General features: G+C 41.9%; 1 protein-coding gene across 1 annotated transcript; it reads left to right on the forward strand.

Annotated features, from left to right (window-relative positions):
- The first annotated feature begins 4,527 nt into the window (after positions 1 to 4,527).
- LOC147213244 (hepatocyte nuclear factor 3-beta-like) lies at positions 4,528 to 8,859 on the forward strand. Its single transcript, XM_086143184.1, has 2 exons — positions 4,528 to 4,705; positions 7,021 to 8,859. The coding sequence occupies exons 1-2, from the start codon at positions 4,634 to 4,636 to the stop codon at positions 7,984 to 7,986; spliced, it is 1,038 nt and encodes a 345-aa protein (XP_085999310.1). The 5' UTR covers positions 4,528 to 4,633; the 3' UTR covers positions 7,987 to 8,859.
- Positions 8,860 to 17,852: the final 8,993 nt, after the last annotated feature.

Consider the following 17,852-nt stretch of genomic DNA (forward strand, 5'->3'; position numbering starts at 1 on the left):
TCAGAGAGGAGTTGAGAAAGGGTCTGGGTGGTCAGCGAAAGCTTCCAGATGATCGGACAACCACAGCTAATGTTATCAGGGAGACAGGTAGGAGAGTACTTGGTGTATCATCTGGAAGGAAAGTAGATAAGGAGACTTGATGGTGGAATGAGGAATTGCAGGAGTATATACAGAGAAAGCGGTTAGCAAAGAAGAAGTGGGATACTGAGAGGACTGAAGAGAACAGACAAGAGTTCAGGGAGATGCGGCGAAAGGTAAAGATAGAGGTAGCAAAGGCAAAACAAAGGGCGTATGATGACTTGTATGCTCGGTTGGATAGTAAGGAGGGTGAGAATGATCTATACAGGTTGGCGAAACAGAGAGATAAAGATGGAGAGCATGTACAACAGATCCAAGTGATTAAGGATAGAGAGGGAAATGTATTGACAGATGCTAGAAGAGTAATGGGAAGATGGAAAGAGTACTTTGAAGAGCTGATGAATGTGGAAAATGAAGCGAGGCTAGGGTAGAAGAGGTGATTATTGTGGACCGCAAAGTAGCAGAGATTAGTAAAAATGAAGTGAGTAAGGCATTGAAGAGGATGAAGAGTGGAAAAGCAGTTGGACTAGATGATATACCTGTGGAGGTGTGGAAGTGTCTAGGAGAGGCAGCAAGCAGTAGATTTTCTGACTAGAACTAGAGGTTGCAGGGATGAAGATGTTGAGGTTCTCTTTGGGAGTGACCAGGATGGATAGGATCAGGAATGAGTCTATCAGAGGAACAGCACATGTTACAAGTTTTGGAGAGAAGGTCAGAGAAGTCAGACTGAGATGGTTCGGACATGTACAGAGGAGGGATAGTGAATATATTGGTAGACGGATGCTGGAATTGGAGCTGCCAGGCAAGAGGTCTTGAGGAAGACCAAAGAGAAGATTTATGGACGTAGTGAGAGAGCATATGAAGGTAGTTGGTGTGAGAGAGGAGGATACGGAGAATAGGGTTAGATGGAAAAAGTTGATTTGCTGTGGCGACCCCTTAAGGGAAAAGCCGAAAGAAGAAGAAGAAGAAGAAGACTGGCGTCCAACCTCTTGCCGACACTGAAGCAATACTGTGACCGGGTCTCGGCAAACTAATCACAGTTGGTTTTACGCCATCCTGTGGTGGGATTTGGTACTACATACTTACGAACATTTAGAGGGAGGAAAGGAGCAAGTTGCTCACTCAGGAAAAAAAATAAATTAAATATCAAAAAAAGGGAGGGGATGTCTAGTCTTTGCACTCTCACACTAGTAAGGGGGGAGAGAGTGATCTATACAGGTTGGCGAAACAGAGAGATAAAGATGGAGAGGACGTACAACAGGTCCGGGTGATTAAGGATAGAGAGGGAAATGTATTGACAGATGCTGGAAGAGTGATGGAAAGAAGGAAAGAGTACTTTGACGAGCTGATGAATGTGGAAAATGAAGTGAGGCATGGGTAGAAGAGGTGATTATTGTGGACCACAAAGTAGCAGAGATTAGTAAAAATGAAGTGAGTAAGGCATTCAAAAGGATGAAGAGTGGGAGGCAGTGGCAGTGTTTCTGGCTAGATTATTCAACAGGATCTTAGAGAGTGAGATGATACCTGAAGAATGGAAATGAAGTGTGATGGTGCCCATTTTTAAGGATAAGGGGGATTAGACAGGAATCTCCATGGACCCTGATGTTTGCAGATGACAATGTGATCTGTAGTGAGAGCAGAAAACAGATAGAGGAAAATCTAGTGAGGTGGAGGTATGCACAGGAAAAGAGAGGGATGAAAGTTAGTCGCAGAATGACGGATTATATGTGTTTCAGTGAGAGGAACCCAGGTGGAACAATGAAGCTACAGGGAGTGGAGATCAAGAAGTTGGAGGATTTCAGGTACTTGGGGTCAACAGTCCAGACTAAAAGAGAGTTTGGAAAAGAGGTGAAGAGACGAGTTCAAGGAGGTTGGAACGGGTGGAGAAAAGTGTCAGGGGTACAAGGTGATGGAAGACTGTCAGTCGGAATGAAAGGAAAAGTGCACAAGACAACGTACAAGTGGTGAGACCAATCATGCTGTATGGCCTAGAGACAGTTTCAATGACAAAAAGACACAAGGCAGAGCTAGAGGACGTAGAGATGAAGATGCTAAGGTTCTCTTTGGGAGTGACCAGGATGGATAGGATCAGAGGAGCAGCACATGTTAGATGTTTTGGACAGAAGGTCAGAGGAGCCAGACTGAGATGGTTGGGTCATGTACAGAGGGGGGATAGTGAATTAAGTGGCACACGGATGCTGGAATTGGGGCTGCCAGGCAGGAGGTCTCAATGTCAGGGTCTGACACGGCTGGGTCAAATTGGTAATCAGCGCCAGCTGCCGCTAATTATCCGGCCCCATAAAGAGCAGCGGCACGCTCTGCTCGGGGCCGGGAAATTCGCGAGGGACGGAGAAGGCTCGAGAGGGCTCGAAGGAAGGAGCAACTGGAGGTCCAAGGGCTGAAGGATTGTGGGGCCCTTCCTGTAACCCTGCCTGGGACCCTTCCTAAGATCCTTCCTGAGACCCTGCCCTGCCTGGGGCCCTGCCTGGGGCCCTTCCTGTAACCCTTCCTGTGGCCCTGCCTGGTGAGACCCAGCCTTGTGCGACTCCGTCTCGGGGCAGGGGAATTGCCAGAGACCCTGCCTGTCTGTGTCCCTTACCGTGTAGCTCGGCCCACCATGTCCCCCTCGTCTTGCCCCACCCTAAATAAAGAGCTCCAACCCTGATTTCAGCCTTGGTGGTGTGGTTCCCATTCCGTGTCCGCCCCCAGCGGCCCGTGACACTTAAGGAAGACCAAAGAAAATGTTATTGGACGTAGTGAGAGAGGATATGAAGGTAGTTGGTGTGAGAGAGGTAGATAAAGAGAATAGGGTTAGTACTATATGTACAGCAGGTTTTGACCAAACTCTTAAACTATCTACATAGAACTCAATATTCCCCCATGATCAAGCACTTGGACAATATCCTATTTCAACAGCCATCTGTCTCGATGGATTATTTTTTTGTTTCATATTTGGTCAATTATTTAATTTGGAAACTTTTGTTTAGGAAAATGTATTTGAAAGGAATTATTCCTTTAATATTGATGTGAAGTTGGGAAAACTATTCGTGGGTAATTTTAATTGAAACTGTTTTTCAGTCTTGTCCAGGGGTCGGCAACCCGCGGCTCCGGAGCCGCATGCAGGTCTTTCATCTTTACACTGCGGCTCCGAGTGGCTTGGGAAAATAAATTCTAAATATTTAATTGAAGTGTATTTCATTTGTATTTATTCCTTTTTTTAACTTTTAGTTCTAAGTTGGGAGATTATTGTTATCTTGAAATATTAAATAAAATTACATTTATTATTTTTTACCGCTCAAAATAACGTCACACTCATGGAAGCCGGTATACCCGCCAGCCGGTAAAGTCCCGATTTGCAGATGCTGTGCGCAGAAGTTCAGGCGCAAAAGTCTCAAACCAGGTAAAATTAGTATTCATGAAGATACTTTGCAAATAATTATTTTTTATTGTTTACTGACAGTGATTTTTTCCCGATTTATTTTTGAAATTCAGGTCAAGGCTCCGCTACACGCTCTGAAAGCCCAAAGCTCAAAATGGGTTCATTACATAAATAAAATTTCATTTTCTCCGTAATACTTTATGAATTTCAGAAGCAACGCACTACACACTTGTTTGTACAAAGTGTAAAGGTAATAAAAAGCAATATATACAGTGGTACCTTTATTTTAGACGTCAAAAAGTAATTGCGGCTCCCAGTGTTTTCTTTCCGAGGAAACCGGGTCCAAATGGCTCTTTGGGTGTTAAGGGTTGCCGACCCCTGGTCTTGTCCAGATGATGCCAAATAAACCTTAAGTTTTTTTTTACACATGTACGTCAAATTGTCTTTGTTTCGATCTTCATACATGCTTATATATCCATTCTCCAAACTGGAGGTTTATATGATGTGGTTATAACTGTAGTTATGTTAAAAATATATGTCAATCAAAAAGACATGGCTATTGAACTGCAATTTCCACTGCTCACCAGTAAGTGTCACTGTCTCCTCTCAGCAGGATAAAAATGCATCATTTTATGCTTTTTTTGTTTGTTTGTTTTTTTATTGATCAATTTTGCACCTTCGATATTTTTAAAGTGAATGTCGTTTTGCCTCTATTCATTCCCTTCTTTGTTTGTTCCTTCCGGAAGTGAAAATAATTTATTTCCCATTTCAGAATTGCCACCTCAAGAGTTGATTTTTACTTAATGAATGGAGTTTTTCTGAATTTTTGATAGGTGTATTCTTAATCTTAAATTCATGAATGATTATCTTGGATCCATCCTTGTTGACTTTCAGCTTATTTATTTACCATTGGTAGTTTTATGCTATGATGAATCCGTATTCTATTTGTATTTATTGTTATGATATTTCCTGTGACGTCATTGAGCTTGAGGAGTCTTCGCTGAGAGGAGAGCGATCTGATTGGACGGCGGGTGGACCAGAGGCTCGTGAGCAGGTGAGAAGGAGCCGCCGCGCCGCCCGCAGTCACATCTCGGCTCATCGCCCGGAGAAGAGACGCCTTCGGCGGAGACACGCGGGGAGGGGCCGGAGGGCGCCTGGCTTGGACGGAGATAAAGAATGCTGAGTGCCGTGAAGATGGAGGGACACGAACATCCGGATTGGACCGGGAACTACTACGGAGAGACCGAGGTCCGTGCACATCCATCCGTCCGGTTCGTTTATTGATCGATTATCGAATTCTTTCCTTCAGTGGGAGGTAAAGAGATGCAAAGCAACACTTTAAATCTTCGTTTTTTTGTTATTTCAAACGAGGCGCTTCTTTCATATTTCCAGTTTTAACGTTTGATATTTGATTAAAAACGAAAAGTTCAAAAGTACTCACCATCAGCAGAAACTTCCGCGTTTATACAGGTTTGAAACACGCTTTCATTGTAAATAAATTTAAAAAACAAAACAAAAAGAAGAAACAACACGAACGGAAAATGTTTCCCTGGAAATCACAGAATGTATTTGAGTGTTAAAAACTTGAGCTTTCGTATTAAGGTAAAATGATATTCCGTCTTTCAGTGATTTAGATTACTAATTAGAGTAAAGTTCTAATTTTGATGATTAATTCGCGTGTTTTTGGTGTGTAATTCCCAACGCTGCCGAGAAAAAGATCCGCGGTTTTTCTCTTTAATACATTTTTTTGTCATTTTCAGTGTCTGTCGTTAATTGGTCTGATCTAAAGTTGTAGTGTCCCCGAATCTGCTGATCGCAACAAACTAAAGCCTCTAACCTGCCCATAATAATGTGGCCGGGTACATAATAACTGTATTCAATAAGAGAAAGGGTCAACAAATAACTCAATAACTCGGGGGGCGGGTGGGGGCGATAATTCTTCCTTATGACCGATCGATCGAACACAGAGGCTATCATTACTTGTCGGTCACTTTTGGATTTCTTCCCAGACGATCTCGTACATCAATACCAACATATTAAAATATTGGATTAAAAGCTTTAAAATAATATGAATACACATATAATGATGATGATGATTATAATAATAATAATAATAATAATAATAATAATAATAATAATAATAATGATACTAATAATAACAGAAATGGTAATGATCATAATCATAATCATAATAATCATAATAATAATAACAGCACATATTATTATAATTATATTATTATAAGTAGTAGTATTGACAACAATAAAAATAATTAATTAGGACAGCGGGAAGAATCAAATCACTTGACACCTTAACTGATCAGTTTGGTCTTTAATAAATTAGCTCGAAGCTTCTCATAATTTGGAGGCAAAAAATGAAATCATACATATCCGACGTCGTCGGACTGAAACGCCTTCAAACGTCAGGCGGTCATGTGATTGTGAGCAGGAAGAGGGGTTCAAGAGCAAAACAAACAAACAAACAAATACACTGCTTTATTAATATGCCCGTTTCCCTACAAACTGATGCTCCAATAGCTTAAGAATATGTGAAAACAACACTTCAAAAATCAAAGATTTAAACAGGAAAATCGAATTAGGCAGATGAAAAAGAAATAGCAAAAAAAATCCAAATAAAATAAATAAAACTTAAGAAACTATAAAATTGAAGAAATATTTAAAGTTAATATTTTAATATAGTAATCACGATACTACTGCTACTAATAATAATAATGATGGTAATGATAGTGACACAACTATAATTAAGAACTCTTTGCTTTTAAATTAGTTTATACAGCTAACCCACTCAGCGTCAGCGTCACAAAGTTTCATTTCTTTTCAAACCTGATGTGAAGACGCTTATTGACAGATTCGCATTCCTCACCCTCATTATTTTTCTCCCACTCGCAGACCAATAGTCCGCTTTTTCCACTCTTTAAATCAATGCCCTGAAAGACAGTGAGTTGTCCTGCGAGTCAAAGTAGTTAATGACTAAAAAATGTGGATGGCTGAACCATCCGGGTTTCCTGATGTCCAAAGTTTTGCTTCTATTGTATTCATTTTCAGTGTAATATCTATTATTATTTGCAAGGCCTTTAGTAGTGGATGTCGATCCGGGAGTTTACGTTTTATCACATAAACACTCTTAAAGACACCCTGCTGATTTAATAGCAATTTAAATGTATAATTTAAAGACAGTCCCTAAGTACTCAAATATGAAAAGGCTCATTCAAAATTCCTCTCCGACAGCAAACACTGAATTCCAAAGTTCTCCTGATAACAAATGATTTGGTGCAGATAATTTTTACACGCCGTTTAGTTCGTTAAGTGTCACATTTAAGGTTTCAACTCTTAAAGACAGAGAAACGCTTTCTTTCTATTATTCTACTGAAAAACCAGAACAACGCGACATCAATATACCAAAGAAAAGCAAGACCATGATATAACTTATTTGACAATGTATTTTAAATATAGGTTAACTTTTAACGCTATTTAGCTATGAATCTAGTTGATTTATTGACTTGTGATCCTAATCGATCGGCGTTTCCCTGTGTATTCTCTTCCAGAGTTTCGCCGCGACGGGAAACATGAGCGGCTACATGAACGCGCCCGGGATGTCCGGTACCGCTAACATGAGCGCGCATTACGTGAACCCGCTCGGCGTCAACCACCACGCCACGCCGCCGCAGCCGCCGCAGAGCTGCGGGGCCGCGCAAAGCTGCCCGGCCCGCATCAGCCCGCCGCCCTACGGGCTGTTCGGCCCGGCCTGCGACGGCGGAAGATCCAAGGAGCCCAAACCGTACCGGCGGAGCTACACGCACGCCAAGCCGCCATACTCTTACATCTCCCTGATCACCATGGCGATCCAGCAGTCCTGCAGCAAGATGCTGACCCTGAACCAGATCTACCAGTGGATCATGGATCTCTTCCCGTTCTACCGACAGAACCAGCAGCGCTGGCAGAACTCCATCCGCCACTCGCTCTCCTTCAACGACTGCTTCGTGAAGATGCCGCGATCCGCCGACAAACCGGGAAAGGGTTCGTTCTGGGCGCTGCACCCGGACTCCGGGAACATGTTCGAGAACGGCTGCTACCTGCGGCGCCAGAAGCGCTTCAAATGCGAGCGAAAGAGGAAGACGGGGAAGAAGAGTAGCAAAGAAGACGACGACGACGAGGAGGAGGAGGAGGAGGACGGCGGAATCCCCGGATCGGTGACCAGCAGCGGCTCGGATTCCCCGCGATCGCCCGCTTCCCCTCCTCCTCTTCCTCCTCTTCCTCCTCCCCTGCTGCACCCCAGCCCCGCGCATGCGCATACGCCCAACCACCCGCAACACCTGTTCCCCCCGCACCCGCCACATCCTCATCACGGACTATTACTGCACGACCCCGCAGACTCATTCCCCCCGCACTACCCGTTCAGCCACCCGTTCTCCATCAACACCCTGATGTCGGAGCCGCTCCTGCCCTACGGCGCATACCCGGACACAAACTACTACCACGGCGCATGCGCAAGGCCCATCGTCAACTCCTGACTGTCGTCATTGATTTCACATTTTTGTCTTATTGTTTGTACCGGAGCTGATAAACATCTTTATAAGTAAAACACCAGCGTTTTTTCTCTCTCACACTCTAGCCCCACATTTTATTTATTTTGTACTCGGTCGATAGAAAGTAGATTCGTCATCAACAAGTCAACACTGACGGACAATGGCGTATTTAATAAAGTCACCATGTAACGCCCTTAGATTAACACCTTTTAACACTGTATTTTTTTTTTTAATCGATGAAATTTTTATAGTAACACATTGAGTACAGTAAATGGTGTTTGTCCCATATTAACTGTCAGTTTAATATCTGGTTGCAATTAGATTTAACTGGAAAACTTTTGTTGGATAACTTTATATCTGGTATAAGTACATCATGACGTATTTACTGCTTTCTTGTACGGTTTTAACTTGATATTCTAATTATGCTCCATGTAATTTTGGCTTCTAAAGTCCAGGAAAGCATCCGAGAGACACATAGACAGAGATCCTGTTTAGAACTCAAGATAAACTGGAAATTTACTCTTAATGGCCTATTTTAGTCATAACTGTTATACAAGATCAATAAAGAAGGAATATAAAAATACTTTGAATTTACCTAGTAAGTTCTTTTTTTGTTAATGGTCTGCACAAGCCAAGGGAATTCTTGTTCTCTGTTCTTTCACTATAGCAGCAAATAGACTTGACTGACGCCCGTCTGTATTTGTATCTATTTTAAATTCATGAGAAATCAAATGCTATGAATTAGTGAGTAGCACATTAAGCAGCAAAAATAATAAAGTGTTTAAAGAAAGAAATGATCAATCAACATTGATATTTTATTTAGGAAACATTTTACTGCCAATGTCCAATTCATTAGAAGTACCCTATTCAGTAAAGTAAATTGTATAGTTACTCTGTATATATGCATATATGTGTGTGTATACACATACATACACACATGTTATGATCACATGATTTATCTATATAAAGATATAGCATATTCAAAGTTATGATGAAAAGTAAAGTGGAAAATGGTTAGTAAGTAGAGTAACACTGGAAAACCATTACAACCAAAAAAAAATTACTGAGACAACGTGGTCCAGGGCCCTGAACCGGCTTGGTAAACAAGAACTGAATCTGCTATATTTCAGACAGAGTTTACTATTTTAAGTTTATTACACACACACACACACACACACAAACAGACACACATAGATATATACATACATACAAATATATATACCTGAACATCTTTCAAACTTAAGTCCAATTTAAAAAATATATTATTGTGACATGACTTGATTAGTAATCAGGAACCCCCCCAATACTTGGATGAATAATCCACAATTGCAGAGGAATTACATGAAAATTACCAATAAGCTTTAAAATTCTGCAATCTGTTGAACGAAAAAAACAAAGCAATAATACATAAAAATGCAGGAAATCATATTAAAAAATCGGTGAGATATTATGTTGATCAATGACTCTGAAAAAACAGCCTTGCTGCAGTTTTTTTGTAGATATTAAATAAGATCTAAATGTTTGCCTACTTCTTTTGGAATGGCTTGTGTGTGTGTGTGTGTGTGTGTGTGTGTGTGTGTGTGTGTGTGTGTGTGTGTGTGTGTGTGTGTGTGCGCGTGCGTGTGTGCGTGTGTGTGTGTGTGAGCGTGCTTGTCAAACATTTGCATACCTCAACCCCTCCCAGGGATAGTGGGGGTCAGGAGTCTTGGCCACTTTTATTTTGAAGGTCTGGAGGTGGGCACACTGAGAAGCCCTGAAATAGATGGACAGAAAAAACATTGGAATTTAGATGTTTTTTTTTTCTATTTTAGGCTGGCGGTGGACCGTTGTTACCGCGGAAACCAGAACTGAACGACGGGAGACTTTTTCAGAGCCATGGCGGCCGCTGTGGGAGGCTGACCTGCACGTCCGTCACCGACTTTTATTGTGAAATGAAAGCCGGGCAGCAGCCGCAGACGCCCGAAGTGAAACTCTGTCGTGTTTTGATTTGACGTCCAAGGGCTCCGACTCGGACATTTTTGTTCAGTTTCTACCTGCCTCTCTGGAGGAAAAACACACAAACACAACAATCTTCAGACATAATCCTTCAAAACTGAGAACAAGCAACGACTCCACTCATGTTTCTTTCTCCTCCTTCCGCGTCTTTGAAATGATTTTAAGCAGGAAATAAAGGGTTCGAATCTTTCTGCCGCCCAGTATTTGCACACCTTGTGTCAGGAGAAAGCTTTGATAATCTCAGATAAAACATCTCGCAGGGGCGTTTGGTTGAAGGACGGCCCGCCTCCTCTGCTTTAAAGTAATTAATTCAGCTTTTCCGACATCAAACTCCCGACTCGGCGACAGCTTGGGGCTCGAATAAAAAAAAAAAAAAAGAAAGAGAAAAGAAGGTTGGTTCTCCTGGGAACAGAGTAAAGATGGCAGGCTTCTTTCTCCAGTGTTTGCTCAGCCCCCCCTTCCAGGATGAATGAAATGCGGAGACACACAATGAGAGAAAGGGGGCCGGAGGGGAATGAACTGTTTGGAGTATTTGCTCAGCGGAGGAGCCGCCACAAAGGGCCGAGCCTCGACGTTCCCATGAATCAAGGCGCCGTCTCCGCCGCCTTTCTGTGCAGAGGCGGGTCTTGACTTCATATAACCAGTTTCATGTCTCCAAAAGCCTTTTCTGTGGGGGACTGTACCGTCAGGTGACCTGCTCGGACTTGTTGTTCTTGGCCAGCCGGGGCCCAGGGGTTCAGCCTTGCACGTGGCGCCGCTCGTCCACTTTAAAGAGACCTGAGTATCAGTGATGCTTCTTCCCTCCAGAGAGACCGAAATGCAGTTTAAGCCAATAACTCTGACTTTTAAGCAAAGTAGACCAGTCGGACTGTCGGGTTTGAGCCCCAGTTCTAAAACCCGGCGGTCCAGAACTCTCTGGGTGGCCGGCCCGCGGGGCTGAAAGCCACCCGGATTGACGCTTTAAGCTCTTCTGGCCTTTAAGAAGGCGTCATTGTACGCCTCTATGAATAGCCAAGTGCTGTTTATCTACCATGGAGCCGTTTTTCTGTCGCTCAACGGCGTCGGGGGAAGAAGCCGCGAAGAGCTGCGCTCATGTCTCTCTCCAATTACGCGCGGGAAAATATTTTCAGCTGAGATCAAGTATGAGAAATTTACCCTTTGACGACCGTGCTTGGAAACGAATCCTAGAGTCAGGTGACTCGTGACTCGGGGTCGGCGCCGATTCCATTGTTGTTGAGATTCAGTGGAAAGATTCCGACCGTGTAGTCGGACGAGTCTGTCTGTGTGTTTCCTCCTCCATCTGACCACAACCAAAAGATGGTGACGTTTTGTCATCGATGACCAAGGTCTCTGAAGAAGAAATACATATAAACAAATACTATTTATATCTTATATGTACACACATTTCCCTATAATGTCCTCACAGCAGAGACTTACCCCAGTGAATGGATCTCTCAAAGTTAGGATTATCATCATCATCATCATCATCATCATCATGTGAAACCCACCGTTGTCCAACTCATGGCGTATGTATACATACACATGCACACACACACACACACACACACACACACACACACACACACACACATATAAATATATATATACACACACACACACACACACATATAAATATATACACACACACACACCGGATATATGTATATATATATATAGCAGCTCCCTCTCAAAATGTAGAAGATGAGAAAATACAAGCAACAATATAAAGGATATGTACAAATAAATCAATATAATATAAAAATAAATACAAAATAGAAAAGTATGTAAAAGTACCAGGTATACATACACAAATATAAATATAAAGACATATAAAGACACATCAGCACAAATCCTATAGTTCCTCTAGAACCTATAGGACCATATATATATATATTATAGGACCATATATACCCTATATATAGGGTATATATGGAGTATGGTTCATAAATTTATCCCTATACAAACACACATAGACATATATGTGGATATATATATGTTAAATGCTATATATACACACATGGACATGCATACATATATTTATGTATATATGTATATGTAAATATATATACTGTATATACTGTATATGACTAAAGACACATCGTTGCAGATCCTATGGTTCATGTATATATTGTATACCCTATATATATATATAGGGTATAGTTCCTATATATGCCCTTCTACAAACACACATATATATAGACACACACATATGTACTCATATATACGTGTGTGTATTTCTATAACGTACACACACACACACACATATATGTATATATATATATATATGATGACTGATCCACTAACATCTGAACGTCTGATCCACTAAGAGCAGTGCTCGGTTGTCCTGTGTTATCAAATTTTCCATCGTGTTCCAGCTGCAGCAACCCTTCCTCTGGTCTGAGCTCTTCATTGACACTCCAATGTTTTCCCGAACCTTCCATCCTTTGCCGCCATGACGGTGAGACCACAGCCAGCTGAATTGTAATCCAGGGTCAAGTCAAGACATTTCCATTGACCTTCTTCCTCTTCTGAAGGTACCTGTGTGTGAGCTATCATAAAGTCCTTAGTGTGTTAAACTTGAAGCAAAAAAAAGTTGCTTCAAAATTCCCTGGGATAAAGATTAGATTTACCAAATGCACTGCGATGTATGAGAAATTTAAAGGCCCCTTTGTCCACAGCTGAGGACATCCTGCGCGTAATGTATGCGCGTGTGTTAAGGACTGCTTGCTCAAACACGGCGTCGCCATCAGACACGACCTTGAGCCACTCGGTATGAAACCTCCAACATTATTATTCATCATATCATCACTGCTTTCTGAAGCTTGACGAGGCCGATAGTCTTTTTTTTAAAGCAAATGATCACGCAAAGTGTTTCATTTTCCTTTACGTACCATCAATTATCAATATGATCAATGTCTATTTGGGTGATATTTGCAAACTTCCAATTACAACCATTTTCCAATTTTCAACCATTTTCAGGTGGTTGAATTAGACGAGTATAGTGTTCAAAATTTTTTTATAATAAAATAGAGTTGCTTCCTTTTCACAACTAGGTCGTAGCAGCTGGAAAAATATAGGCTTCTGATTCAATACAATTCTTGAATTTAATATTAAGATAAATATATAATTGTTTTTTTGTGATGCTCAATTTGTATTTGTGTGTGTGTATGTGTGATCGGTCTATGCAAATAAATAACATTTTGTTAAATTAAAGGCCGAGTCAAACACACACACAATTAAATGACGATTAAACATCAGCTTCAGATTAGTATCTTTTCCACTGTGTCGTAGACGGCCGACAAATAGCTCCACTCTTCAAACATCATTAAAAAACAACAGGGAGAAATAAAATTTCCCCAATGCATGCAGGAGCATGAAATCCCATTCAGCTAGAGTTAGAACATGAGCCTTGCTCACCTGCCACCCCCACACCCCCACACCCCCAAACCCATCCTGCATACTAAGACGCCGCCGGCGTTTCTGACCTTGGCCTCAACTCCACAATCATGCTCAGTGGACGTGGAGCGTACGGCGACATGATAAACATGCCTGCATTGTGTGCTTTCAGAAGATTAATGTGTGTGTGCGTGTGTGTGTTAATGAGGCAAATCCCCCCCCCCCCCGACGAAGGCAGAGAGCAGGGATGATGATCTATGTCCTCCTTCCTCCATCTTCATGAGGATTAAATGCTATGTCAAGTGCGGTTTTAGATAAAACTGATGGATGGAGGGTTTCGGCATGCAGCTACAAACTGGAACATGTACACGCACACACGAACACGCACACGCACACGCACACGCACACATACACATGCATGCATTGTTCATACTCCATGTTTAGTAATGCAACTGAGGAAGACAACGTCGTGGCAGCTGCATGTCACTTTGACATAGTCACACACACACATACCGAAACATACACACACACTAGAGGACCACACACACGCACACACACACGCACACACACACACACACGCACACACACACACACACACACACACACACAATAGGACTGACTCCATGATTAGATATTTTCATTGCAGTGGCTTTTCACTGTGCTAGTCACACACACACACACACTATAGGACTGGCTGTATATACCATACAATTGGACATTTTCAATTTTCATTAGAAGTCATCAGACTGGCTGTCCATACTCCATTATTAGACATTTTCATTGCGGTCATTTGTAACTGTGACATAGTCTCACACACACAAACCGAAACACACACACACACTAGAGGACCACACACACACACACACACACACACACACAATTAGCAATTAGACACTTTCATGGGAGTAGCTTGTCCCTATGACATGGTCATACAAACACACACACACACACATGGAGACACAAACCCAGTCATGGCGACTGTTTCTCAGTGTGTTCACGTACGTGCCATCACAGCAGCAGTGTATCACTATGACTTCACGACCAGACACACACACACACACACACACACACACACACACACATGCGCAGCTGTGTGTGGCTGGGTTGTTATGTGAAACCAACAGTGTTTCCTGTGAAACTGAATGGTTAAAAATTAACAGGAAAATAAAGAGGTTTTCCCCTAGGACTCAAACAAACATTGTGCAGCAGCTTTGAGTCGTTGAGGGTAAATAATAAAATTAATCCTTTTTCAAACTTGTCAGAGTCGCCACCATTGAGCACACGGGGCTTATTTTTCTTTCCTTATCGCTTTCCTCACAAGTCAGCGCATTGTTTCCCAAAATCATGGAAATTACCACGGCTGATCCTGCTCTGACTCAACTCTGAAAGAAATAATGAATAAATTCTGTCACAATTTTGCTGGAGGTGAATATAAGGTCAGACAGAAATGGCATTAAAATCTATTAATTTAATAAATGATTTTTGAAATAATCCAGAAATGACAGAAAACATAGAAGAACTTACATATAAATGAAAATAAGAAAAAAAAGAAGTGTGCAGACAGAGTTTTTTTTTTCATTTTAGCATTTACACTTTATTATGAGTGTAGTCAAATGGCTCTGCTTACAACAATCAATACTCAATTGTAATTGTATACAATTACAATGCAAATAAAAAAAAATCATAGGTTGATTATGATTTTTTCAACACCTGTTTTTTTTGCACAAGACAGTTTCAAGAAACAATAAATTTATTATTCTCTTTCCCCTGTGGAAGGAAAAATTATTTAGACTTCCAGATGAAAAATAATTATCAATGTATTTGCTTATGGACAGTGACCAGACGCCGTTCTCGGGCCCTCCTGCAGTGGAAGGCTGTCATCTACTGGCCAAACACCGAAAACACAACCTTTCCATAGACAACAAAATGCAAGCTCCTTGTTAAATATACACTCTAAAATTCCTTTAAAATGCTCCCCATGTATTAAACTTTCAAATATTTTCAGCATATCATGTGTTTTTGATAACATATTTGAGTTCAATAGGATGATGGCACAGTGGCACAGTGCCTTGCTCGTCCACCTCCCTGGTTGGACCCCTGCAGAGGAGCCTTTCTGCGTGAGGCCATGGGTTTTCCTCCTGGTTCTTGGCTTACCTCCTGCAGTCCAAAAACGTGGAGTGGGTTTATTCGAGACTCTTAAATCGCCCAGACGTGTTAATGAGAAAGTGAATGATTACCAGTATACCAGTCGAGGGTGAAGCCTGGGTCTCGGCCAATGACAGCTAGGATTGTCCTGACCGCAACCCTCACAAGCAAAATAGATAATGAATGAATGCTGAATTATAACCTTTAATCTAATTAGGGGTGATAATCTAACCCCTAATAATCCCCCAGTAATCTATTTCTTTGCCCTTGTGGACATAGACTTCCATGGGTGATATACGATGCTGTTCCGGTTGAAGATGCTGGACCACTGAAAGCACAGCGACTTGGTCTCTGGGCCTAAAGTGGAGACTGACAGCCATTCTGGTTGCTGGCTAATGAACCTCCTGTAGTGGGAAGCCTGGCTCGGGTAACCATGAAGCTCCGGTACTTCGTTGGAAAGAACGAGAAGAGATAGCTCTTTTTTTGGGCTGAGATGTTGTGAACGGCCTCAATGAGCAATCTACAATGACAAAATCTAACAACTGGACAATTAGTAGTACACGGTACACTGCAGCATCAGGGAGTAAATACTGTGTTGGATGTCACATTAAACTCATGGGAAAAATAAATATGCCTGAGTTGCCTCTAAAACCAGAAGATAGTGGATGTGAGAAGTATAAATATTTCTTGACACAATATCCGCACGTTGCCTCTGACAAAGCTGCTTTGAAACTGATTTTGAATCTGTTATTAATTTTCCAACTGTTCTCAAGTTTCTGGAAGATCAACAACACCTCCAAGACCGACACACAAACAGAAACACACTCCCCATTTCATCTCATTCTGTATTCAGCAGCATGAAACCTCTGTCTGCCTCCTGAAAGGGAATCTGGGAGGAAAATCCCTTTAAGTCGGTGAGAAGCGGTAGCGGCCGCAGCACATCGTTACGACGACCAGCTGCTGCGTCCTTCTTCCAAAACCGAGTCTTATTGTTCAAAAGCCGGAGATCCATCTTCTGCGGCGGTGAGTAAAGCTTCTGTAAAGCTGTGATAAGCTGCCGGGACCGAGTGTGCCGAACCGGATAGAACGCAGGTGACATCAACATCACAATTTTGCTGGCGTCACCTTGGGGGTTCCTCTGTGTGACACAGAGACTCGCTTGTATTTATCTGGGATGTAAACTGCTGTGCTTTAGCGCAGGCCGATGTGAGAAAACAGCTCATTAAGCCGCTGCTCTTGTGTTGTTTTTATGACTTTTGCAGAATGTTCTTGCAAAAGGTGCAGGAAGTGGTTCCATCTGAAAATGAAAAGACACATTTCCCTGTCAGCTAATGCTAACCGCTAATCAGCACAAACTTCAGTATGTTTGTAAAGAAAAAGAGAAAAGAAGTGCATCTGTGGAGGAGTCATACTGACTCCAAGCATCATAGGGGCACTGTATGAAATGACATAGCTACTCTGGATGGCGTCACATCAGCCTCCAGCACCTTTGCTAGAAACCTGGGAGTTATCTTTGACCAGGGTTTATCATTTAGAATTATGATTTAGACTGCGGGTGCAAGTAATCTCTCAACAACTAGTATGAAGCACCAGGTACTACCTTCTCTGCACTGGGTTGCAGTACAATTCAGAGTAGAATATATATCTGGAGTGTCATGGGACAATTACGTTGTGATGTGACTTGACTTGATCTCAAAGGGTGGTTCCTTGACACTTGCCAAACAGGGTTATCTTGTAGCCAAAAGGAGCTTTACAATAAAAAGCGCCTAACAAAATTTCACTTGCCATTCAGAACCCTTGAAAAAAAATCTTACATGCCTTTCAGTCGTTTTATGATTAAGAATGTCCCTTCTTCAACTGAAAATGATGCAAAGGCGGCACCCAAACAATCCAAAATTGTCCGAAAGTAATTGCATCGGACCTTTGCTGTGTTTATGGCTTGATACGTGGAAATATAACAAATACATTTTTTCATTTGGCTCTGAAGGCTTTTTCATGATAGTGTGAAATAGAAAATAGTTTCAAACAGAAATGAATCAGTGTTCACTGTTGAGCCTTTAATATTTCATAATTGCAGTGAAAACATGACACATTGGTGTGGACGGAGAAGGTCGTGTTCACGCCATTGAGCTCCCCCCTCTTGTTTGGAAAGGCTTTCCTCGGGACATTTGATCTTCACTAAATCAGCGCTAAAAGTCGAAACAAACCAATATGGGATGAAAGACGAACCTCCGTTAAGGTCAGAGCAAGATAAATGGGTTTGTTCAGCTGGTGGGTTCTGGATCCAAAACAAGACTGAGTTACTACATTTGTGA

This window comes from Fistularia commersonii, chromosome 36 (genome assembly GCF_037954325.1).
Source record: "Fistularia commersonii isolate RoL2024-O1a breed Wild chromosome 36, RoL_Fcom_v1.0, whole genome shotgun sequence".
NCBI classification, from domain to species: domain Eukaryota; kingdom Metazoa; phylum Chordata; class Actinopteri; order Syngnathiformes; family Fistulariidae; genus Fistularia; species Fistularia commersonii.

Coding starts and splice junctions, on each gene's coding strand:
- LOC147213244 (XM_086143184.1), top strand. CDS start 4,634: ATGCTGAGTGCCGTGAAGATGGAGGGACACGAACATCCGGATTGGACC. Junction 4,706..7,020: donor ACTACTACGGAGAGACCGAG/GTCCGTGCACAT, acceptor ATTCTCTTCCAG/AGTTTCGCCGCGACGGGAAA.